The sequence below is a fragment of the Tachysurus vachellii genome, chromosome 6, assembly GCF_030014155.1.
Source record: "Tachysurus vachellii isolate PV-2020 chromosome 6, HZAU_Pvac_v1, whole genome shotgun sequence".
Classification (NCBI taxonomy): domain Eukaryota; kingdom Metazoa; phylum Chordata; class Actinopteri; order Siluriformes; family Bagridae; genus Tachysurus; species Tachysurus vachellii.
The window spans coordinates 27,655,090-27,682,522 of NC_083465.1; the positions used below are offsets into that span (position 1 = coordinate 27,655,090).

The 27,433-nt window shown below is 37.8% G+C and overlaps 1 protein-coding gene across 1 annotated transcript in view; it reads left to right on the top strand.

The window, feature by feature from the left end:
• The first annotated feature begins 7,258 nt into the window (after nucleotides 1-7,258).
• Nucleotides 7,259-27,433, top strand: part of LOC132847676 (uncharacterized) — a 240,621-nt gene continuing 220,446 nt past the window's right edge. Inside the window, 5 exon segments of the mRNA XM_060873178.1 lie at nucleotides 7,259-7,358; nucleotides 9,779-9,877; nucleotides 12,440-12,492; nucleotides 13,055-14,435; nucleotides 18,655-19,181. Of these exon segments, the coding sequence (XP_060729161.1) occupies nucleotides 13,117-14,435; nucleotides 18,655-19,181 (1,846 nt within the window). The 5' untranslated portion in view covers nucleotides 7,259-7,358; nucleotides 9,779-9,877; nucleotides 12,440-12,492; nucleotides 13,055-13,116.

Here is a 27,433-nt window from a genome sequence, read left to right on the forward strand (position 1 = left end):
CGCCCACAAATTAATTCTGTGATTTTGTCAAGGTGTTAATGATCAGTCTAATTGCTAGAAACATATAAATCCTCCGGTGACCCGGGTATGTAATGCTTCATGATGGCACTGCTGGCACTGTTGGAGGATTACACCAATGGCAGAATAAGGAGAGAACGAGTTTTCAGGGACCATGATGATGACTGGCTAATAAGCTGATTTAGATTTAGATTTAGATTTAGCTGTGCTCTTGGATCTATGTGCTGAATTGGGTCCAGTATTAGAGCGGGCAACACTCTGGGTTTCTTGGCAACCGGCTGTTTCCAGCGGGAATTGGCAGACAGGTAAATTATTTATATAAAAAAAACTATAAGTAATCCTCAACTTTGACTATAAGACCTTTTTGTATATGAAATAATTCTATTGGAATCTATCATCTCACCCTATAGGTCTGGTATATCGCCGTCCCTGAGTGCCATAATATCTGTCATTTTGAATGGTATACTTAATATGGGTAGTCGATACATCAAGTTCCCCTACACTGTGCGAGAACAGGCTGAAATTAAAATGCAATTTGCAGCAATGTCTGGTTTCCCAAATGTAATCGGCACAATTGACTACAGTCATGTTGCTATAAGGGCACATCTGAAAATGAATTTGCTTATGTTTAACAATATTAAAAAGTAGAAACTGTAACAATTTTGTTTTTAATATAATTATAACAATGTTGCTTTTAATATGATTATAACCTGCAGGCGACAGTGGCTACCCCCTGAGACGCTGACTCCTCACCCAATTTTTAAACCCGCAGAGCGCAGAGAAAACTCATTATAACGAGGTCCACTCTTGTGCCCGCGCAGTTGTAGAGCGTGTAATGGGCGTGTAAAAATGGGCGTGTACAGGGTCGGATATGAGGCTGGTTCACGTACGCACATCTGCGGGAACATTGCTTACAGGTGTGCATATGCACGGTTTTATAAATCGGAATATTTTTTGGCGTACGCCATTTTTGTTTTTGGGCGCACGTAAACTTTTAGTAGGGATCATACACACAGTTTTATTAATGAGACCCATTTTCTTTGCTTAGCAGTTCACTCAGCTGAATAATCAGGATTAGTTTCAGTCTCCCTTAAAGTGTGAATTGTGGGCAGGGCTTACTCATTTAAATTGAAGGTTCTCTGAACCAGACACTATTGTCTGTAGAAGTTTGTAAGTATTCCCTAATGCATTGTAAATAAGTGGCTAGTACTGTGTTGATCTATTTTACCAAAACATATTTTAAATCTCACTTTTGGTTGGCTCCAGATATGTGCCTCAAACCCATCTCTTCAGTCACCTCCTACAGTCATAGGCCCTCTTGTCTACAGAGCAGAAGTCACATTTCCAGTAACCTCATCTACCCTCCTCTGTTGTTGGAGTCTCAAACAGTGGTGGTAAGTGGGCTCTGGAATTGCCAGTCTGCCATAAGGAAAGCTGATTTTATGTCGGCTTTAGCTTCCCACTAGAGACCTGGATATCCCAACAGATCACCCCTACACCAGTTGCTCTATCATTTGCCTATGCTTTCTCTTACCAAATGAACAGGGTTGTTGGTACAGGTCTACTGTTGTCAAGGAGTGACAACATTTAACATTCTTGTCTCATTTAACCATCTCTTCTTTTAAAATTCATGCCATTTCAGTTACATCTTCAATTAAACTTGTCTTCGTTGTTGTCTACTGCCTTCCTGGTCCCATAAGAGACTTCCTGGAAGAAATAGACTCACTGCTCAGTGTTTTCGCTTCCGACAGCTCCCCTCTGACAGTGTTTGGCAATTTCAACCTCCCCAATTTCAACCAAATGTCCTGGACCTGGTTTTCACCTGTCTTTCCCCAGCTTCAGACATGAATCCTACCCCACTTTACATCTCTATTGAATCTCTAATCATTACCTGGTATCCTTCACCATCACTGGTATCCTTCACCATCTCCCTATCCTACCTAAAACCAACTTTCATCATCTCTCTCTTACCTGCTACAAACTTCACTCTGTCTCCCCTTCCTCTGTAGCTTCTGGCACTCTTTTTATCTCTTCCTGATCCTGACTCCTGTTTCTCACTACCCTTGGATTCAACCACAGACACGTTCCTCTCCTCTCTTTCCTCAACCATGGTCTTTCTCTGTCTTCTCTCCACTAAACATTTCAACCTTCCTAAGCTCTCCATACCACCCCGCTGCTGTGCTTCCTCTACTAGCTTCTGGTAGCTGCATGCATCAGATTCAAAACACTGATGCTTGCCTACAAAGCCAAAAATGGACCAGCTCCTTCTTACCTCAATGTTCTTATCACTCCTCGCAATGCACCTTGCACCCGCAGAACTACCAGCACTGCTCGGTATGTATACAACTCTTTTCTGTTCAGGCACCAAGGTGGTGGAATGGACTTCCCTTAGAGCAGAGGTATTCAACTAAAATTGAAAGAGGGCCAGTAAGAGAAAATTTCTTGAAGCAAAGGTCCAGAAGATCATAATGTCTAACTAGTTAGTGTGATATATATTTATGTAGCCTAGTAGTTGTATCAACATCTGCAAGCAATCAATACCTGACTGTCAAATCAAATAAATTCAGTACAATTCCAAAACTTTTTTACAATATTTATTGTCACATAACATAGAACTGAACATATGTATGACTGTAGATATGTATAATGTTATCTCATTAAATAAATAAAAGTAAGGCTACATTTCAAAATAAGAGAAAATAAATAAAATGTGAAAATTGTGTGTTTAAATAAAGTGCTTAACTTTCCATTTTATATCTCAGTGAGAGAACTGAGCTCTAGCTTGGTTTGGCAGGATGTTAAACATGGGCTTGAATTGAGTCAGGGCCGCTCTCATACACATGTGGAGGTGCTCATTAGTGAGCCTGGAACCATATTTAGTTTTGATTATGTTCATTCTAGAGAAAGCTGCCTCGCAGTTGTACTGTATGTAGAGCCAAACGTAGTCAGGATGTATAGGGCTACTTTCCTTAGACCTGGGAAAGCTATCTCAGGGACGCTGTCTTCAGATTTGAGTGGATAGGTTTGTTCCAAACATTTATTTTGTCTCATAATGGCGTTTCACATTGCCACTTTTAATAAGTCTCACGGTTTCTGAACATATGAGACACACTGGTTTAGTGTGAAGTGGAAAGTGTGAACAGAAATGAGTCTGTCCATTCTGGATTAAATGTTTTCGCTGTCCACTTTTCGTTTTTTGGAGAGCGGTATTTGTTCTATATTCTCCCTTTCTCCGTCTCACTCGTCTGTTTCTCTCCCTTTCTCCGTCTCACTCGTCTGTTTCTCTCCCTTTGTTTTCTACATGTATCGCTATCTTTCTTTCATGTGTAACTTTACTCTAATTCTCTCTCATCTGTCTTGCACTGTTGGCTGAGTCGTATCACATGGGATGGCTTAACTTGCATGCAATTGGTCTGTGTGTTTCCACTACCTTTACCGTAAAGATTGCAAAAGCTGTGCCAGATAAAATAGAAGCGCTTCGTCGTTTTAAATCATAACCTTTTGTATAAAATGTTAAATAAATAAATAAATAAATAAATAAATAAATAAATAGAACTTTGAACAGTTTTTTAGGCTCTTTTAGGTATCTTTAGTCTGTAAACCTAGTGAACCAAAGTTAATGTATTCAATGACAGAGACTTAAAAGCACTGTGGTAGCAGTTTTGATCTAGATGTATAAAACTTCTTTCTAAAAAAAGAAATAATTTTATTTTGCTGCAGCAAAAGGCGTCTTCCATCCAGTGCAAAGTCTACACAGTGAAGAGACAAATTCTAGTTTTTTAGCTCTCTGTTTTGTAACCCAGGTGTCTGTGTGTGTGTGTGTGTGTTGGTGTGTGTGCTCATGTACCCTCCCTGGTTACTGAAGATGTTTCCCTTTGAGTTATCTACTCGGCAAGGCTACATTAAATTTTCATTTCTTATAGAGCACATGCACACATACTCCCCTAAAGTTCCCATATTTCTATCACATACAATATTAATGTCTGGACATTAGGGCCTCTTGTTCGTTTTCCCTAGTCTGACACAGAATTTACTGTAAAAGCACATAATTATATAAAAATAATTAAAAAAGAAAATAATACAAAGTGGTGGAAGTTGAAATGGAACAATGTTGTGAGTAATTCTGACAGAAGCTGAGACAGGCTTTGGGTGGTCAGGAAGTGCTTCCAGATGACTGGGAATCTACAGCAGAAGTGGTCAGGGAGGCGGGTAGGAGGGTGGAAAGGTACAGTAGAAGGTGTGTCATCTGGAAGGAGAAAAAAAAATAAGGAAACATGGTGGTGGAACGAGGAAGTACACTACAACATTCAGAGGAAGGGGCTAGCTAAAAAGAAGTGGGACATAGAAAGTACTGAAGAAATTAGAGAGCATTACAAGGAATCACAGCATAGGTTGAAGAGCGACATGGAAAAGGCTGAACATAAAGCATATGATGGGTTGTATGCCAGGTTAGACATGAGGGAAGGTGAGGGAAGGACTTGTACAGTTTAGCGAGACAGAAAGATAGAGATGGGAAGGATGTGCAACAAATAAGGGTGATGGAGGAGTAGTGTTCTAGTGCCGATCTTTAAGAACAAGGGTGAATAAGAAAGATAAATTAAAAGAAAAATGAACATAGATCTTTAAATCTAAATATAAAAGATACAATGAACATAAATATAAAAATAAAAACAGATCTGTATAATTTGCAACAAAAGGGATTGAATGCAGATGATTGTTATATATAATTTAGATATATGGTATATACAGTATACATGATAATGTGAAAGTGAAGTAATGTAGTGACCAGTGCAAGAAAGAGTTCCAAAGTGAGGTGTAACCGGATTGGTGCGCGTCGTGGACAGCTGATTAACAGCTGATGCACGCTTGACGACGTGGCCTGCCTGAACTAACGCGATGCTTGATTTAAGTTTGTTAATTTTAATGAAGTTTAGTTAAGTTCCATTTAAGTGTAAAGTAGCATTAAGAGTGTACATTAGCGAGTAAGTGAACGAAAGCGAAAGTGTACGTACAAGATAAAATTCCTCTTGTTTAATCCTCCCTCAACCTCCGTGCGCATCTTCCGTAAAAAAAAACAAAAAAAAAGGAGTTTATTTTTTTTAACATACTCTTTTATTACTGTATGTTTTTATACAATATTTGTCATTTATAAATACAGGTACTGTACATTTTTCATATTCAAAACACAAACAACGGATTAATGGGAACGGATTAATGGGATTTCGATTAATTTAAACGGGGAAAATTGTTTTGAGATACGAGCAATTTGAGATACGAGCAAGGTCACAGAACGAATTAAACTTGTATGTCGAGGCATCACTGCATATCTATCCCTATCCCTAGCAAGCCGGAGGGGACGGCGGCAATAAAAAAACTCCCTGAGATAATGAGGAAGAAACCTTTAGAGGAACCAGGCTCAGAAGAGCCTGTGAGAAAATGATCTGCCCCCTGATGTAGCCTTTTGTACTTGAGGTACTACCAAATAGCCTGCACCTTTTGATTGAAGTAGGCATGACAGATCATAAAAAAAAAAAAATCTCTCACGTACTGTGGTGTGAGACCATTAAGTGCTTTATAAACAGTAGTATTTTATAATCAATGCGAAACTTGACTGGAAGCCAATGCAATGAGGATAAGATAGGGGTGATATGTTCATATCTTATGGTTCTAGTTAGGACTCTAGCTGCTGCGTTCTGGACTAACTGGAGCTTGTTTATGCTCCTACTGGAACATCCAGACAGTAAAGCATTACAATAATCCAACCTAGAGGTAACAAATGCATTAACTAGTGTTTCTGCACCATGTAATGGCATCATATTTCTTTTCTTAGCTATATTTATGAGATGAAAGAAGGCTACCCTTGTGGTTTTATTTATGTGAGCTTCAAAAGAGAGAACAGTATCAACTAGATTTGTAAAGTTTGATACGACACACTTTGATGTTGGCTTTGACAAAGCAAGTATTCACAAAGGCCGGTGTTTTTTGGAGGCGGGTGGACATAAGGATCAGTGTTACGTTTGGAGGTGAATGGACAGAAAGCTAGGGTGCCAAAGCATTTGGAGTGGGGACGAGCATGTGATGTCATCCGAATCCCATGTGAAGTCATCCGAATACTCATATTTTCACTTGATGTCATCAGAATACCCGTGAGGAAGTTACCTTCATTGTTCTGAGTGTTTTGATATGTCACATGTCCATGTTGTAAAAAGTTTTTTGATTTTGCATATTTTGGGGGACGGGGCTGCAAGACAACCTAAAGGCCAGTCGGTACACCTATTTAAAACTTTGTTCAGAGTATCACCCTAAAGGAGCTGGCCGAGTTTGGTGTAGACAGTTCGAAAGCTTGCCGAGTTATAAACCTCCAAAGTTTATAATGGGAATCTATGGGGAAAAAAGGCCATTTTGAGACCCGGGCCCGAAAGTACCGGTACTCAGATCGCTTAGAAAAGTAATAGCAACAAACTTCAGACCAGGGCCTACAACATATCCGAATTTGGTGCATGTGGTCTGAAAGCCCTAGGAGGAGTTACCCTTGATAAATTTTTGTCTAAGCTTAAATAGGAATGTTGGCTTTGTAGAAGCCAACATTCTGTTTGTCTAAGCTTAAATAGTAAAACAGAATGTTGGCTTCTACAAAGCCAACATAATAATCACACCAAGGTCCTTTACTTGGTGTTGTCACACCAAGGTCCATTTCACATGATGTAATAGAAAGACCATCCAGAGTTACTCTGTAATCAGAAAACTTACTTCTGGCTGCCTTTGGACCTAGTAAAAGCACTTCTGTCTGTCAGAGTTAAGCAGGAGGAAGTTAGTAAGCATCCATTGTCTAATATACCTCTGGTTACACACCCTACAGCTGAACGGAGGTATTCCTGTATGCGGTTCAAATTATTTGGGGGTGTTTTAGAACGATGTCTTTGTCTTGAATACCCACCTCTTTTCGTGTTTCTTAAAGACAACTGTTTTACGTTTCGCGTGGTTTCAGCGTTTAAAAAGCGAAATAACGCGAGAAAATCCTTTGGAAAGTTGAGTTGGTGAATCCAGGTCCAGGGTATTTAAACGTTCCTATCTTCTAAGAGGGATTGGGTGTATTTACGAGTTTGACCCACCTATCGACAGCTCTAAGCCTATAGAATCGATTGGAAATTTTGAAGCATAATCCAATGGTAAGGCAGTAAATTCCGTGCGTCATGGATGATCCATGAATGGTGGCCAATGGACTTTTTGTCTTGTTTCAGTCACTCACAGATACAGGAAGTAGAGACAATAGGCAGAAGTTTCTTTTAGCGACAGACAGTTTAAATTTTGTAATTCAACTGGATCCTGAATCACCAAAGGTAAAAACTAAATGTAGTGTCATTGCTGCTCCTTTTTTGTGTGTGTGTTTTTTTTCCTTCTAATTCTGTGAATATTGGTCACACAGTGATGAGAATCTCACCTTTCTGACGGAACTGAGGTTGTTTGTGTCGTGTAATGAATCCGTTTGCACAAAAATGTGCGTTAACAACAGAACAAGCAGGCTGAATTTAAATAAATAAATTAAAGATAATTTAAAGTTGGTAAGATTTATTTATTTATTACTAACTTAAGTAAATGAAATTCTAAGATTATGATGCTCTTGTAACATTAAAATAAACCGTGTTTAATTTTTTTGTCGCTCAAAATATGCGTCATAACTGCTGACTTGCGAAATCCGACACACAGAAGCAGACGCATTTTGCTGCAGCCGGCAAGTTAAAATATTGATGTCATGAATACTAAGAGGACTCAATTAGACATTGAACATTTTATTTGAAAGTAACCTTCAACCCAGCGTCTTTTTTGTTAAGGTTAGTTCAAACTGTTCAAAATATTTTTGTTTGCTTGCAGAAATAAAATTTTGTTTACTCGGTAGCAGTTCATTGATTTCATAAATGCAAGACACTACAGTTTTTTTCTATACTTTCCAGGTAAAAAACGATATATGCAGTGTTATCTTCATTTTAGATGTCAAAAGGGTTTTGTGGCTCCCTGTGTTTTTTTTTTTCTGTGGGAAACCGGTCCAAATGGCTCTTTGAGTGTTTAAGGTTGCCGACCCCTGACCTAAGGGTAGCATATATAAAGAAATAATCAATGGGCCTAAAACAGAACCTTGTGGAACACTGAACTTTAGTTTGTTTAGTGTAGTCTCCATTTAGATCTAGGAACTGATAACGATCAGTCAAGACCCGAGCCAGGAGAGGGCTGAACCTTTAACACCAACAACATGTTCTAGCCTATCAAGGAAAATAGCATGGTCAATGGTATCAAAAGCTGCACTAAGATCAAGCAACACCAACATAGAGACACAACCCTGATCAGAGGCGGGTAAAAGGTCATTTACAACTTTAACCATTGCTGTCTTGCTGTGCTATGTGCTTTGCTGTGCTAAATCCGAGCTGATACATTTCAAGGATATACGGTTTTGGACGTAGTGTAGTAAACCATCTATCAAGCTGATGCCTCGCGTCTCTACCTCTAATGACTTTTTATGGCGGATGGCAAACCAACTTTTAGTGCATTCACCGCCACCAACTGGACTGGAGTGTGAAGCACTAGTAAGCAGATGACGCCTCACATCTCAATCATCCTTGCGTCTTATATATTTGTGTTATGTCTACTAATGAGGGGCAGTAAAAAGACATTAAAATGTACTCTTAACTTTAACTTGCACACTGGAAATATTTTAAATCTGGTTTGTCCACACTGCTATTTAAAACCCTTTTGTGTTATAATTTTAAGCAGAAACTGAATCAAAAGCTGTTTAAAATATCTGTCTTCAGTGTTTTATTTTAGGGTTTTATGGGACATTTATGTACCAGATGGTGATCACAGTATTGTTTCAGTGGATACTCTAAGCTGTAGAGCTCCGAACTCCTAACCCTAAGGTTGTGGGTTCGAGTCTCGGGCCGGCAATACCACGACTGAGGTGCACTTGAGCAAGGCACCGGACAACCAAACTGCTCCGGGTGTGAGTTCAGGGTGTGTGTGTGTTCACTGCCGTGTGTGTGCACTTTGAATGGGTTAAATGCAGAGAACGAATTCTGAGTATGGGTCACCATACTTAGCTGTATGTCACGTCACATAATTGAGTGTGTGTGGAGAATGTAATGTTGGATAAGATTTGTTTAAGACAAAATCTACATGTAAGATAATGTAATGCTTTAAATTTGGGTCTTTATTAAACAAATTTATCCAAGGCTTACAGTTACATAAAAAAAAAAAAAAAAAGACTTTTTTTTGTAAGCTTAACTCTTTAAATAAGCCACAAAGACAGCAAGAATTTTGTTTCTTGCAAAATCTTAATGAAGCTTAGTGAAAGTTTTAAAGAAATTAATTTACTAGTGCCGAATTTAGGAATACATCTGAATTAATGTCCTAGTTACGCAGTTGCAAATTTTGCTCCTTTTTATATATAATTTTTTTTATATATATTTATTATATACATTTTACAGTTTTCTGCCATAAAAAATGTGTTGTGGTTTAGGCTTATTAGCTTGTCCTTATAATCCTGCTACATTTCATGAAAGAAGATTTTTGTATTAAATAAATTAGATATAATAGAATAAGCAAATATTTTGTTATCTATACCCTGATATGAGAACAATCCATCCAGGCCTTTCGCATATCTTTAATTGAACTGATGGGTTTGTTTGTTGACAAGACACAAGATTAAGGTGGTAATAGTTGACTAATGGCTATGAAATGGCCTGTTGTTGGACTGTGTTTTTGTCCTCAGGTGTACTTAAAGGAGACACCCTGACATTTTAGTTGAGGTTCTTATGGAGAGGACTGCTGTAAAGTTACTGGGAATTAAGAAAAAGATCACTTCTACTTGGTAAGTTTTCCCTCTTAATTTAAATGAATACAATATTCAAATAGACTTCTTTGTGCAGTAAATTGTAAATTGTAAATTTTTCAGGAAATTAAAAAAACGCCGTATTTTTTTGAGTTATTAAACATTGTATCATTAAAGTTGTTATTATACCTTTATATTACTATCATATACTGTTGTGTACCAACATTAACACAACATTTTCCCAAAGTCACGTTTTATCGGAGATACAAGCTTTATGACTTGGGAGCAGGGAGATACAAGATTATGATGTCATTGATAAGAATGGTACAGACACAGATGTCGCTGTTGCCAACAGTGTTATAAAATAAAATAAAGTCTGTGGTCACGTTGAGCCTTTTGACAAGAGAAAAGGCTTCAATAGTTAACCAAAGCTAATGACTGTAGTTACATACATCTTCCTAAACTCTATTTTAAAGGTTTAAGAGCTATAAGTGATGCAATACAAAACACGATAAGCTGATTAGGCTGTCTAATAGGTGGAAATTGGTCTAATCTGCCGCAAACTTACCTTCGTGGCTCACGGGTTTCTTTCTGCACAGAAGCATTACAGCTATCGATTTTTAACAAAACAGACCTACTCAAATGTATCTAACCTAACTATTTTCACTTGTTAGTGTCCAAAAAACAGTGTTTTGCATGCACAGTGCCAAGAGAGGCATTGTCTATAAGTAGGCTGACTTAAAGTCAGTAAAATAATAATAAAAACAATAATTTAATAGTGGTATCCAAAACATTAAATTTAATTCAAATATTATATTATAAAAAAACATTTTAAAACCTCAATGAACATGTATAATAAGCGGTAATAAATAGATATTTAAAAAACATCAATAACACAGATAAACATCGATAAAATCATAGTTAAATGGATAGTTCACCCAAAAAATTTAATTAATAAAGTTCAAATTATCGTTTCACTACGTTATATGGCATGTTTACGTATAATAACGAGGCAAAAAGCCAGCCAGCTTGCTTAAAGTGATGAGCATGACGGTTGAACATAACGGTTTGCCTTGACATTGTAAGATACAATCCTATCTTATCTGCAATGCATAGGGTTTAGTCCGCGTTGCAGTGGATTGTCTTGCGCTAAATTCCTGTCCTCAGACGAGCACCAGAACTAGCGGGGGTCAAGATTTTTTTTTTCTTTGAGCCCCATGAAAATCACTTTAGATATCACTTTAAGACATGTTGATTCGTTGCGACTCTTAATCTTGAGGAGAAATATGCCGCGCAGCTCTCCCGCGGAGTGAAGAAGAGGTGGAGTTACAAGATTTCTCAGACAGTTGAAGTGTCCAATGGAGTTAAGAGATTTGCGTTCAAGCTATTTTCAAGACTTTAGATTGGTTAATAACTTGTAAAAATAACAGACCCACGTGGGGACTGATCAATAGCATCGATATGTGAAAAAATATGAAATTGACCAAATTTGGACATACGAGGTTTCTGCCCGACAGCGACGATATATTTGTCGGTAACCATTAAATAAATAAGCAAGTAAGTAAATAAATAAATAAATAAATATGATGATACAGGTAGTCAGTCAATTATTTTTTTTTTTATAAATATTATATAAATATAAATATATATTATATATTATATAAATATTATATTTGCAATAATAGTCTTCATGCTGATGGTAGACATGTCATATTTTTTTGATTGACAGTGTAGCCGGTTCACGGGGATTAATGACTGTTCAATTTGTAAAAATAAATAAATACTTTTGTGAATGGGTTAAATTGGTTAAATCAAAACTTGTAGCTGTGGCCTTAATTCTAGTAAGCAGTGATGATTGTGTGTAAAGCATTTTGTCCTAACTGCCCTTAGGTGGGGGCTGAGTGTGTATGTTTGTGTTTGTGTGTGTTCAGTAATGGACTATTTTATTTAGTACATGCTAGAAGAGTACATGCTTGGATACATTCAGGGAATTTCTAACTTATTTTTCCATGTACTGCTTCTCCTATATTTAAATGCTTCACTGTAACTTGTCCCATGGTATTTTTCTCTCAGATGCTAAATTTGAGTGCAGAATTGAAGAGTTTGAATGTAAAAGTAAACATAAATATGAAATGAATAGGGAAATGTTTAATTGCTAGTAAAGTTCAAAACCCTTTATAATGAGCTTTATAAAAGTCTTAAATGCAAATACTTTTTTTCATTTTACATACATTTGTATATGATTAGAAAAAAGAATAATGTATTTACATATTACAGTATTTTCTCAGTTGTAGTTGGCTGTATTTCTGCCATAAATATGTGTTGTGTATTCAATTTACTGGTTTGAAGTCTCATAATCCTGCTCTGTTTCATAAAATACTAAATATTTATATATCAGAATTTTAGTGTGAATCTTATACACTTTTTTTTTTTCTCCATACCCTGATTCAAGAATAATCCGTCCAGTCACTTTGCATATCTTTAATTGACCCAATGGTTCTAGATGTTTACCTGACACACCCCAGACTTATGTGAAAAGGTCATAATAGTTGGCTAATGGCTGTGAATTTGCCTGTTGTTTTACTGTGTCTTTGTCTTTAGGCTTCAAGGAAGCTGCCATTTTAGTTGACGTCCTCACTGGACAGACTGCTGTGGTAAGTTTCGTTACTTTAAATAAATAATGCATTTAATTTGGTAATTTATAGTTTGGCAGCATATGTTCAGTTATGAAATGTTCTGTTTATTAGAAAAAATAATCAAATTTTACATAGTATTACTAAAAGAACAAAGTTAGAGTGATAGCATTCAGCTTCTAGATGGTCCAGTCTAATCTAATCTCTTCAGAAGATTAGATTAGACTAGACTATGTGGGCAGTGGTGGCTCAACTGGTTAAGGCTCTGGGTTTTTGATCGGAGGATCTGGATTCAAGGCCCAGCACAGCCAAGCTGCCACTGCTGGGCCCTTAAGCAAGGCCCTCAACCCTCCCTACTCCAGGGGCTGCCCCTGCACTCTGACCCCCAACCTCCACAGTTCCACTGTGCTGTAATGTATATGTGGCGATAATAAAGGCTTCTATTCCCCCCTTCTATGCATGAGTTTTGACCATGCTAATTTACTGAACACATTTCAGTTTCTGTGACTGATGAATAAAGCACAAGATAATTATTTAGCACCTAATAATATAAGATTTTTTTTTATCTACTGTTCTGCTACAGAGTGAAACATAATCGTCTAGCTGTCTTCACACTATAATTCACCACAGAGGGATTTCTACAGAATGGGCAAAGACAGAATTCACTGCTCACTATGTGGGAAGAGTTTGTCCCAACCTTATAGTCTCAAACGACACATGTACATTCACACAGGAGAGAAACCATATTGCTGTTCACAGTGTGGAAAGAGTTTTAGACAACTAAATCAATTAAAAATGCATCAGCTTCTTCACTCAGGAGTAAAGCCGTATCAGTGCTCAGAGTGTGGAAAAAGTTTTGCTTGCTGTCAGTATCTCAAAAATCATAAGCTCATTCACACAAAAGAAAAGCCTCATTGCTGCTCACACTGTGGGAAGTGTTTTAGAGAGAAAGCTGTTTTAAAAGCTCACAAGCGCATTCACACAGGACTGAAGCCATATCATTGCTCACACTGTGGGAAGAGTTTAACAAGTTTGACTACTTTAAAAAATCACCAACGCATTCACACAGGAGAGAAGCCATATCACTGCTCAGACTGTGGAAAGAGTTTCACAAACAGTTCTACTTTCAGATATCACCAACACATTCACAAAGAAGAGAAGCCTTTTCCCTGCTCACACTGTGGGAAGACTTTTATATTATTAAGTGCTTTAAAAGTTCACCAACGCGTTCACACAGGAGAGAAACCGTATCACTGCTTAGACTGTGGGAAGAGTTTTACAAATGCAAGATGTTTGAAACGTCACCAAGTCCTTCACACAGGAGAGAAAGCGTATCACTGCTCAGACTGTGGGAAGAGTTTTATACATGCAAGTTATTTGAAAAGGCATCAACGCATTCACACAAGTGAGAAACCGCATCACTGCTCAGACTGTGGGAAGAGTTTTTTACATGCAAGTTACTTTAAAATTCACCAACGCATTCACACAGGAGAGAATCTGTATTACTGCTCTGACTGTGGGAAGAGTTTTATTACTGCAACTTGTTTGAAAAATCACCAACTCATTCACACAAGAAAGAATCTGTATCACTGCTCTGACTGTGGGAAGAGTTTTACAAATGAAAAATATTTTAAAAGTCACCAACGCATTCACACAGGAGAGAATCTGCATCGCTGTTCAGATTGTGGGAAGAGTTTTACACATGCAACTTATTTGAAATGTCACCAACGCATTCACACAGGAGAGAAACCGTATCACTGCTCACAATGTGGGAAGAGTTTTACAGAATTGAGTTCTGTAAAAGTTCACCAGCGCATTCACACAGGAGTGAAGCCATTTTACTGCACATACTGTGGAAAGAGCTTTACAATATCAAGTCATTTAAAAGTTCACGAACGCAAGCACACAGGAGAGAAACCGTATCACTGCTCAAACTGTGGGAAGAGATTTAAAACATCAAGTTCTTTAAAAGTTCACCAACGCATTCACACACGAGATGCCATATTCGTGCCAGTGAGACTCTTTGAAGGTAATAACTCTACTGGCAGAATACAGACTCAATGTGATCAAAGAGAAGTTACTATTTTGTAAGCAGAAGTTTTAGTACCTAAGGAGAATATTGCATGGTACCAGTCATGTCATGTGCTCTCACTATCAGAGGTGTTGTTGATTTTTACAGCTCCTAAACCTCAGACAGTGAGTCAAATATTGTCTTTATTGGGAATGGTGGACTATAGTAGGCAGTGGCAGTGTAAGTAGCACCTTAGTGTGCATCGATTTATTAGCAGATCAGAAGGTGGCATCTTTGGTGTGGACAGAAGAAGCAGCTTTTGAAATGTTAAAGAAGGAACTTTGTACTGCTTTAACTAGCTGTGATTACAGTAAGGCATTCCAATTAAATGTGTTAGAAAACCAGGGTTTTTCAAAAGCCATTTTAATGCAGTAATGGAGTTAACAGGGGCCAGACAGTTAATTAGGACAATGGGAAGATCAACATTATTGATTCTTCATACCTGTTGTTTTGTTGATTATGGCTGTTATAAATTCTATGCATACTTCAGTCTATACCAACAGATAAAACTATACCTGTATATCTGAGTGTTTACTGAATAAAATGGTTTGTCTTCGAAACATAACTATAATTTCCCTAATTGCACATTATACATGTTATACATTATACAAGGGTTACAAAGTCAAAATTTACTTTGACTTGTATTTCATTGCAGACAATACAACAGCACGTTATTTGATGTGTTCCTCATGGTTTTTATTTTTACTTAAAAAAAATAATTAAATAAATTCCTATTTTGGTTCTTGCAACACATTTCAAAAAAAGTTGAAACAGTAAATCATTTACCACTTTGTAATGTTGCCATTCCTTTTCACTTAAAAGATGTTTAGGGACTGAAGACACCAAGTGATGAAGTGTTTCAGGTGTAATTTTGTCCCATTCTTGATGCAAACAAGTCTTAAGGTGTCTTAAGTCTTAAATAAATGGATTAACCTTCAAATTTGTACCTGCATAGTTTAAACTTGCATTTCCAGAAATTGTCTATGACTCATAAAATCTCAATGATGCTTAGTGAAACTGTTAAAGAAAATAATTTAACAGTGTTGAATTTAGAAATACAATCTCAAATAAGATTGTCTAGTGTTCTGCCACAGAGTGAAACATCATCATCTGGCTGGCTTACTATACACACTATAATAACAAAGTGTGTTTTACTTTAATTTTTTTAATTATTTTTATTTTTTATTTTAAATGAAAAAGCCTAATGTTATATATGCGGGTATATATTGTGTGTTGAGTATACTTGTGTGTGCAGTCATCGAAAGTTAATCCATTCCAGACTTTAGCCTTTCTGCTCTGCTTTATCTAATGCTCCATTGGCCGAGTGATGCCAATTATGTCTTGTTGCTGGATATATCTCTTCGGGCATATCCACTCCACCTTATATACAAAATCTATTGTCTTTACTTACTCTATGTTGCCAAAGACTAGAGTGGATCATAACAGTTTACCATTGTAAAAGGGATTTCTTCTGGTTGTAAATATGATTCAAATAAATTGCCCAAATGTACATTATCAATTGTAATGTTTCCTTTTAATTATTTTGTTGTATATATTTTAATTTAATGAAAATAAAAAAAAACTGATTTTGACATTGCTCTACACATTCACAAGCAAATGTTAAAATATAGAGGAGTTTGAGTACCATTTGTGATGTCACACTCTAAAGTAGTGGTTAATGGTTCATATGTAAATACACACTCGGGTTTTTTAGGTTTTAGCCTTCTAGGTTTACTTTTACTAGGTTTTAAACTTAAGACCAAAAGGTGCAGGGTGACTAAACCTAGGAAGATACCCTGTCTCACATAGTTCACCATGCGAAAACATATAATGGTGGAGATGGCAGGCACTGTCAAGGAAGCTCTCAGAGTCTCTGAATATTGATGCCAAAAGTACTTTATTGAGAGTTTATTGAGAATCAACTAAACTCAGTCTCAGCAGACTTGTTTTTAATGATTTAAAAACAGTTATCTTTTTCTTTGTAGAAACATTCACTCCCTTTCAACACATTTATGTCCTGAGCTGCATTTAGAACACTTACACACAGACTATCGTGATCAGTCTGGACCTACGTACATGGATAATAGCGGGGTAACTGAAACACATCATACATTGAATTTATTTATTTTTTTTTATCTATTATGATTAACATCAAATTAAACAACACAAATCTAAGCATAGAAACTGTGCCCTCACCAGTCTTATAACAGACAACAAAATTATTGATTTGTTTATACTGATTGAAAATATCTGAAAAGTTATTTTCATAAGAGAAGTGTGGCATTTAGCTCTGTCCTTATATCCCTAGTTATGTGTTGCAGTTTAGAGTTTTACACATGTTCCTTAACGGTTGACTGGATTTTTAAGTGATATTTAATTTCTAATAAGGTGTATTTGGAAACCCAATTTTGTATGGATTTGTATAGATTTACAGGTAGACAATAAGGAACCTTTTGAAGGAAAAGTTTAAAGAAATCAGACTGCACCGACTTTCGTCAAAAAAATCGCTTCATATGACATTTTTTGTGGACCGTTGAGTGTTCAACACCAAGACTGTGTGGCCCCATTGTTCAGTTTGTCCAACTCTTCTTACGGTCAACGTAATTGAGGACCAAGGTAATGGACCTCATTTTTATTATTATTATTATTATTATTAATAATTTATTATTATTATTATTATTATTATTATTATTATTATTATTATTATTATTATAATTTTTTTTTAAAGGTCATTTCAACTTGGTAAAATGTATTTCTTTTTTAATGAAATAAATTTAGACAGTTACTAATAATTTAAATAAATACTTAGACATTAAAGTGATTTACATGCTTATTAACTCTATCTGTACCAAGAGATTAAAAGAGATTGATTTCACATTATATATGTTTTATGAGGTTTACCTTTAGCCCCCAGGTGGTCCGGCGGCAGGATCCCGCATTCTAATTGTTGCGGCCCGCATTTGATTCCTGGGAATAACGCTAGCTTAGCCACAGAAGAGTTAACTCTCAGTGTCTGTCCTGAGCCCATATAAAAATAGTAGGGTTGTGTCAGGAGGGGTATCCAGCATAAAACATGCCAAATCTAACATGCAGAGGGGGGAAAAAAGAGGTTTACATTAGCCTCTGACTGTCAGTGTGTGCAGCAATGTCAAATATTGCTTCCATTAAATGTATTTTATCTCAGTTGTAGTTGGCTGTAATTCTGCCACAAATGCGTTGTGTATTAGACCTTCTAGTTTGTCATCTTATAATCCTCCTCTTTTTCATAACAATCAAAACATTGATGTAGCAGAATTTTAGTGTGACTCATTTAGAGTTACATATTAGATTCCTGATATTTTGATCTCCATACCCTGATATGATATATCTTTAACTGATGCGAAGGTTGTAGATGTGTACCTGCCACACCCCAGACTCAGATGATAAAGGTGGTAATAGTTGGCCAATGGCTGTGAAATGGCTTGTTGTTGAACTGTGTCTTTGTCCTCAGGTGTACACTTAAAGGAGACACCCTGACATTTTAGTTGAGGTCCTCACTGAAAAGACTGCTGAGAAATTACTGGGATTTAAGAAAAAGATCATCATTACTTTAGAATATTATATTTGCAACAATAGTCTTTATGCTGAAGGTCGATGGGTTATATTTATAGTTTTCCAGTATTTGTTCATTTATAGAATGGTTATGTTATTAGAAAAAATAATCCTCTCTTACATAGTATTGCTAAAGAACAAAGTTAGATTTTACCTGTAAAGCCACTAAATGACCAGAAACCATGCAACGTAACCTTAAAACTCTTGTCCAGGACACTTGTTGTCAGCTCTATTTTTGAGGGAGCTGTATATTTAACTGAACATGGACAGTAGATAGCACTAATCTCTTCAGCATGAGTTTTGGCCTTGTTTATTTACTTGCAACTTTTCAGTTTCTGTGACTGATGAATAAAGCACATGATAGTTGTTTAGCACCTAATAATCTAAGATGTTTTGTCTACTGTTCTGCTAGACTACTAAGTAGCTTAAACAAACATAAGCTTGTTCACTCATTAGTAAAGCTGTAGAGTGTGAAAAAGGTGTGTGAAAGAGTGTGAAAAAGGTTTTGCTTGCAGTTGGTATCTCAAAAAACATGAGCTCATTCACACAGGAGAAAAGCCTTATTGCTGCTCATGCTGTGAGAAGTGTTTTAGAGACACAGATGATTTAAAAGTTCATGAGCGCATTCACACAGGACTGAAGCCATATGTTTGCTCACACTGTTGGAAGAATTTTACAAAATCAAGTGCTTTAAAAAGCCATGAGCGCATTCACACAGGAGAGAAACCATATCAGTGCTCAAATTGTGGGAAGAGTTTTACACAATCAAGTAGTTTAAAAAGTCACCAACGCATTCACACAGGAGAGAAGCCTTATCAATGCTCAAAGTGTGAGAAGAGTTTTAGAAATTCGAAAGGTATAAAAACTCATGAACGCATTCACACAGGAGAGAAGCTGTATCAATGCTCAAACTGTGGGAAGAGTTTTACACAACCAAGTAGTTTAAAAAGTCTCCAACCCATTCACACAGGAGAGAAGCCGTATCAGTGCTCACACTGTGGGAAGAGATTTACAAAATCAAGTGGTTTGAAAGTTCACCAATGCATTCGCACAGCTTGAAAACTCACCAAAGTATTCATCAGTATCACTACTTAAACTGTGGAAAGAATAATTAAAAAAAGAAACCTCACCAGCAGCTTCACATAGGAGTGAAACCATATTATGGTACATATTGTGGAAAGAGTTTTACATAATAAACTGGTTTGAAAAGCCACCAAGTTATTCACGATAGTGAGAAATGTATTGCTGATCACAGTGTTATTGCTTTGAAAATTACCTCATCCAAAATGCATTGCTTAATTAGCAGATCAGAAGAAGGCATCTTTGGTGTGGATGGCAGAAGCGGCTTTTAAATTGTTGAAGGACCTTTATACTGCTTAGCTAGCTCTGATTACAGTAAGCCTTTCCAATTGTATGTGTCAGATGAACAGGGGTTTTCTAATGCCATTTTATCTCCGTAATGGTGTTAGCAGCCAATAATCTCTCATATGTGTAAGATAGGCTATGATGTGATACTTTCTTTACCAGAGTTGACAATTAAGAGGGACCAGACAGTTAATCTGTCAGGAGAATAGCCATTTTGGATGGTGAGCAACATGATTGTTAGTTAACTTCTACTAGCACTATGAATGCATTGCAGGACTTGGAAAGTCAACCGCTACCACACAAAGATCTATTTTTTTTTGTAGATGGTCATCTTTCGTGTCCTAGAGGGAAATTTGGCTGTTTACGCAGTTGTCACCTTGTCATGAGGTAACAGGTTTTGTTACTGTATAGCCGATGAACCACGTTCAGTGCAATTGTTCACTTTGGTTCCACCTGGGCACAGAGAGGCCTTTATTTTATGGATTGGTTGTTCTGGTTTTGGTTGTTTTATTCTTTGTTTTGTTTTTTTTCTTTTGTTTGTCTGATAGGCTGGGGCATGACTTGAACACCCCTGAATTTCATCATAAACGGGGTTGCTAAGCCACTTCTTAGGATTTTCCCCAGATGCTCTCCAGTTTTGTGTTTTTCTGTGTTTTCCTGACATTTTATTCTGTTAATACTCTTCACTCATTTGATCGCAAACATTATAGATTCTTCTTACTGTTTTTACTTGTGCATATTTTTCCCTTTTTGTTATATGTATTTAAAAATGTTCTACGTTTCGTCCCATCGGAGTTTTAGACTTAGGCTATCTTTAGTATTTTTGAAAGTTTCAATGATTCAAAGCATTTGCCAAGTGCCATAAATTTCAGTTTCTGAAGCAAAAATCACAATTGTTAGTACTTTTTTGTATTTTTTTGTACTTGTAGTTTTTTTTTGTACTCTTTTGTACAGTACAAAAGACAGGCAGTACTTTTGTAAGAAGAAACAATGCAGCATATGAGTTGGCTAAACAAGCAGCACTGGGGCATTCAAACATATTTGTAGTTGTGTGAACCTGTTAGAATTATCTGGTGAAGAAGCCTGATAAGTGCTGTTGCTGCTACCTCTGCTGATGTCATGGATGATATTGCAAATGAACCATGCAAAGACAATGACTGAATAACAAATATCTTTGAAATTTAATCAGATGAACAGGGAGTATTTATACAAAAGATAGGTATAATATTCAGTGATATCTATTGATAAACAAAAGATGTCAGCAGAAACTGACATGGTGGTTGACATGCTTATTGTCAGTTTGGTAAGTTTATTACAAAAAATATCTAAATTATAGAAAAATAAACTCTTAGAATGTATGTGTTTTGTTTTTCAGAAAAGAACAGAAAGAGTATCTAGGACGAAACAAAGTATGAGATGGTCATAAACAAATTTCACACAGTCAGCCCGTGACAGAGAGTGCAAAAATATTCAAAATATAGCAATGCCCTCTTAGGTCCCAACCTCAAATACCAGTCACCCTTTAAGTCTGTGCAGCTGTGCATGCCAGAGTTCAGAGGGTGATCTTCTCTAACAAAAAGCATGGCTTCATCTTCCTGAGTGGAACTGCCATGAAAATGTTAAATAGGGCACCTATAGATCACCCAGCTTCTCTCATATATATGTTGAATGATATTGGTGGTGATATGAACATTATTAGAAATAAAGAAACATAATGAGGTGTTAAACATCTTACAGACACCACCACTCTGCAGTCAAGATGTCCTAATTTGAATAACTACATCTCTCATAGCCTTTAATTCACCATTGACAAACTGTAGAACTTGTTCAGTATCATTCACTGTGGATAAGAATATATATGGATACGAACATATGAACCACTGAACCACTGTACCAGACCATATAGTGAAGTCCAGGGGTCAGCAAAGGTATACGTGAAAAAATATGAAGAAACATATCACCTGCTATGGGGATGAAACACAGGTGACTCTCAGCTGGGATTTTTTACAGAGACACTATGGACAACAAAAACCTGATAGCAGCACCCAGTCCATTTACAATGTACAATGTATAGGCTTTACTACCGCATACCCACAAAACAGTGTTGGTTTAGGTCAAACATGTACTATGATGAGACCATCAGTAGATGGAGGAAAACATCATTAATAAAACAGAACGTTTCTGAAGCCTCTTCCAAAGCTATCACATCCATGTGAATCTTGCACTCTGAGGGAAAACTGGTCACTACCATTAGACCAGAGACAAGTGTCACCCATTTTTATGGGGCAATAAATACCTGACAATTGTTCAGTAAAAAAAATAAGGTGGAGTGGTGCACTCTCCTCAGTGATGCCGTGACTAAAAGCTAAAGCAGCATAGTGAATCAGTATATAGTTACTGCATGTAACTTTTAGAGTTTCTTTCAACTCTAACCCACAGGTAAGGTCTTTTAAGTAACATACTAAAACACAATTTTAATATTTTATGTGAATAAATGTGCTAATAATACTGCATGGATTGTATTTTGATGCACGTTTCTGTATTTAATTTCGGAAATTCCGAATAGGTAAGTTCGTGGCAAGTTAACTATGGGCTTAGTGATGGTTCAACGCTGCCCAAAGAAGAAAAACACCCGCTAATTCTTTTTTATTTTTCATCTTTCTTAGTTTTCTTGGTATTATACAAATCCTATTCCAAAAACGCTGGGACACTGTACATATTGTGAAAAAAACAGAATGCAATGATGTGGAAGTTTCAAATTTCAATATTTTATTCAGAATACAACATAGATGACACATCAAATGTTTAAACTGAGAAAATGTATCATTTTAAGGGAAAAATAAGTTGATTTTAAATTTCATGGCATCAACACATCTCAAAAAAATTGGGACAAGACCATGTTTACCACTGTGTGGCATCCCCTCTTCTTTTTATAACAGTCTGCAAACGTCTTGGGACTTGGGAGTTGCTCAAGTTTAGGAATAGGAATGTTGTCCCATTCTTGTCTAATACAGGCTTCTAGTTGCTCAACTGTCTTAGGTCTTCTTTGTCGCATCTTCCTCTACATGATGCGCCAAATGTTTTCTATGGGTGAAAGATCTGGACTGCAGGCTGGCCATTTCAGTACCCCGGATCCTTTTTGTCATGAGCCATGATGTAATTGATGCAGTATGTGGTCTGGCATTGTCATGTTGGAAAATGCAAGGTCTTCCCTGAAAGAGACAACATCTGGATTGCAACATATGTTGTTCTAGAACTTGGATATACCTTTCAGCATTGATTGTGCCTTTCCAGATGTGTAAGCTGCCCATGCCACACGCACTCATGCAACCCCATACCATCAAATATGCAGGCTTCTGAACTGAGCGCTGATAACAACTTGGGTTGTCCTTGTCCTCTTGTCCCTGTCCTCCCAGTTTGCCAAAAAGAATTTCAAATTTTGATTCATCTGACCACAGAACAGTTTTCCACTTTGCCACAGTCCATTTTAAACGAGCCTTGGCCCAGAGAAAAAGGCTGCACTTCTGGATCATGTTTAGATATGGCTTCTTTTTTGAGTTTTTTTAAACTATAGAGTTTTAGCCAGCAACAACACACACACTGTGAACTCACACCCAGAGCAGTGAGAAGCCATTTATGCTGCGGCGCCCAGGGATCAGTTGGGGGGTTCTGTGCCTTGCTCAAGGGTACCTCAGTCGTGGCCGGCCCGAGGCTCGAACCCACAACCTTAGGGTTAGAAGTTGTAAGGAATTCTCATCTGTCACTTGGACAGGATAACCCTCTTTTCATCTGCCGCCTGGGCAGGATAACAAATTTCAGCCTCTCGAACCTCTGCTCGGTTTCTGGTTGCCGGCAGAAACCCGACTAGTGTCAAAGTCTTTCAGAGAGAAGTTCCAAAGTTTATTAAGAAAAGCAGGAATATATAGTCTAGTCATTCAAGAAGAGGGAGGGTGTAGTGTGTGTGTTGCTATGTGTGTGTGCATCTGTGTTTAGGTGACCTCTCAGTTACCCCAATAAAGTCAGATCTTATAGGGATGTGAACCTATACTTCCCTTAGTTCCCATGATTGGTAACATAAGGAATGATTATGGCAGGGCCATCTGTTTTAAGACTAATTAGGGAACAAGAGAATTAAGGGAAAAGAGTGTGTTTGTGTGTGTGGGGGGAGAATGTATGTGTGTTTGTGTATGTGTGTGGGGGACAAAGAACAATGTACTCTTTACAGAGAGTCTGCAACATTACCAGAAAAGATTGTTTTATACAATTATTCTCACAATTCCCCTCTTTTATCCATGATAAACTTATAATGGATAAACAACTCATATATGATTATCTATCTTTCTCTGGAAGCTGGGCTAAGCGAGTAATCACTATTACTGCATCCCTGGCCTGGGCCAGACCCTCAGTCACTTCTCAGATACCAAATACATATATCATCTATTTGCCTTGCATAGGAATAGGATAATACTCTGATACTCTTGGAATAGGTTGATACCCAGAAATCATACGATGTAACATTGATTGAAAACATTGGAGAATACAAGGGCCACAAAGGCACAACAAAAGCAAAATAAACAGTACAGGAACAATCATAGACAAATACGGTGTCCACTGACCAAACAAAATATACCACAATCCCCACCCAGTGCGATCTCCTTTCTCATCTTCTTTAATGGCCTCAACCGTCTTACGCATTTTCTCAACTGCCTGTCCTATCTCTCTATGGGCATCATCATAATCAGGTATAAATGTACAACAGCTGTCACCTACAACAGTGCAGACACCTCCTTTTTCTGCAAGGAGCATGTCTAAGGCCATGCCTTTTTGTATGGCAGTCAAATGAAGAGCAGTAAGCTCTGAACAAACTCCCTCCATAGCCTGGAGTGTTTCATTAGCAAAAGTAGCTAAATGATAGTGAGTTACATCAATCTGATTCCATAATTGAGTGACACCATATTGGGGAAAGATGGCATCTCAAAACTTAGCAACTTTAGTTTTTAATTGATGTTCACGGAGTGGGAAGATTGGATCATTTGTAGACCTTTTGTGACGAACATTATGGGTGCGATTACCCTTGACTATAGATAAATTGAAGCAAATTGTGTAAGTGCACATGTTCTGCCCCACCCTTTGGGTAGATACAGGTAGACATTTTTTCCACACACCCAGTACCAGTCCTGCTTCCACGTAGTGCCGGTTTCACCTGGGTAGATCAGGGAACATGTGCTTGCATTTTCCTTTCCTAATTCACATGCTGTGTAGGTTTTGTTACAGATTTTTGTTGTCAGATTTCCTAAGAAAATGTTTCCCCTTGCTGTTACACAAACTGTATACTGGCGGTTAGGTCCCTGGAGGGCCTGGAAGTCCTTCACGAAAGCACTGCCTTTCTGGTCCATCTTCAATGCTGTTCTTAATGCGTTTATACCAGGGGTCACCAACCTTTTTAAGACTGAGGGCTACTTCAAGGGAACTGAGTAGTACGAAGGGCTACCGGTTTGATACAAACCTCCTCAAGAGCAAAACTGCACAGATCACTTGCTAATAATAATAATAATAATAATAATAATAATAATAATAATATCGTGAAGAGACTGCTCACATGTCAATGTTAATTATTCTCAAAGTAATTTAGTCTTTTTCAAAAAATGTTCACATTTCTGTGCACCATTTTTAGTTTAATGTTATGGTGTTTTCAATGAACACATGTTATCTCTTCTTTGTCTGTAAATGTCTGTTGTGTTGTTTGCACACCATCTAGCACCAGTTCTCTTTAGATATCTTATATGCTGATTTTCGTGTCCTTTCTCTGTCATTTTGCCTGATATGCACATTTCGGAGATGCAGATCTGGGCCATCACTGTGAGGGTAGTGTCAAGAGTGTCATTTCGAGGTTTCAGGCAAGTTGTGGTGGCGGACATTGGAAACACCTGACACACATAACACGACACACATAACACACGTTAGTATGTTGCCTGGCCGTCCAATTGGCGAATTTCCAGAATTCATTGTCGTGAGGATGGGCTTGGACGGGTAACCCTGTCCCAAGGCAGATGATCAAGATGAGGAGGATGACAACCATACTGGTCACTGGTTGTGTGTCCTGTGCTCAACGAGAGGTGGTGTTTCAGTTCTCTGCAGCCTTTTCCGTCACCTCCTGCAGCTTTAATGATGTCCGAAGAGCCAGCACAGAAGGGTCCGTGGGGTCACTGCTGAGCGTTGTGGAGTGATGATAGGAGAAGCCAGGAGATTGAAAGCACCTTCTAGAAAACTCATGGAAGGGTTAAAAGGCTGTATCTCTGTAACATAAAGAAAATGGTGTTACACAGAGAATACTTTTATGCATTTACAGCGGAGTCGACCCCTGGAGGACATCTCTTCACCCTGGTAGCATGGATCCACTTTGGAAAAAGATCAGTTAGTACACCTGTGCGCATAGTCGCGACTATTTCTGCTGGCCCATCATATTTACTTTTGCCCAATGGTTTAGGTTTTAATGATTTAATCAATACCATCTCTCCCACTTGAAAGGGATGGGTCGGTGCCTTAGAAATGACAGGTATAGCTGCTGAAATTTGTTTATAGTGTTTTGATAAAGTGTCAATCAGGGCAGCGGAATACTCAGCGATGTGCACATCAAGATTAGTTGTACCTATAGCTGGCTTACCCTTCTTCCAGGGTGTGGGAAACGGACGACCAAAAATAATTTCGTATGGTGATAAATGGACATCTTTTCGTGGTGTCATTCTCATTTCTGCTAGAACAACGGGTAACAAATCAGCCCAATTTTTGCTACCCGTCGCCTGCATAGCTTTAGTCAACTTATTCTTAATTGTACGATTAGTTCTTTCCACTATCCGTGAGGATTGATAAGGAATATGAAAGCGCCATGACAGAGACAGGTACTTACACAGATCTTGTGTTATTTTAGAAGTAAATGGCGTTCCTTTGTCTGAGTCAATAGCGTGTGGGACACCATACCTCGGCAAGATTTCTTTGGCTAGAATACGTGTAACAACCTTGGAATTTTATCGCTGACAGGGGAAAGCCTCTACCCACCTTGAGAACTTATCTACCATCACCAGGAGATATTTGAAAGGCCCCTGTGGTGGCATATGTGTAAAATCAATTTGCCATTCAGAAAATGGTGCAGTTGGTATTGGAAGATTTTCATGTTTAGCTGTGCTTTTAGTAGGATTATTTTGAGCACAGGTCAGACATCTAGATAAGATTGAGTCTATTGTACCTTTTAAATTAGCTAGACAAAAGAGTTTATTCATATCTTCCCATAACTCTCTTCGGGCGCGATGTGTAACACCGTGAAACTCGCGCACGAGAAAGGGAAGGCAGTGAGACGGGAGACAAAGACGGCCATCAGAGCTGTACCAGAGGCCATCAGAGGCAACGTACGAATTCTGTGTTTGCCAGTAGGTGGGATCATTAGGTGTAACATAAGATTGTACAGACAGGAGATCTAAATCGGGAATGAGAGTGGAGGAGAGGAAGGAGGTGTTAATAGGAGTAGAAAGTGACGGAAAGGGCACTTGAGCTTGTGCCACTTGTTTAGCTACCCGGTCCGCCAGAGAGTTGCCTCTGGCCTCAATAGTATCATCACGTGTGTGTGCTTTAGTTTTGACAATAGCTAATTAACGAGGGAGATGGCAGGCAGTGATGAGGTCCTGCACCAGTGAAGAGTGGGAAATAAGTTTCCCCTCGGCGGAGCGGAAACCACGTGTTTGCCAAATTCGTCCGAAATCATGGGCGACGCCAAAAGCATAACGTGAATTAGTGTAAATTGTTACATCCCTACCCTCAGAGAGAATACACGCGCGAGTTAGAGCAAAAAGTTCAGCTGCCTGTGCAGACATAAAAGGTAAAGGGTAAGCTTCAACAACAACATCAGGCAGAGCACACACAGAATATCCACACAGAAAGTGA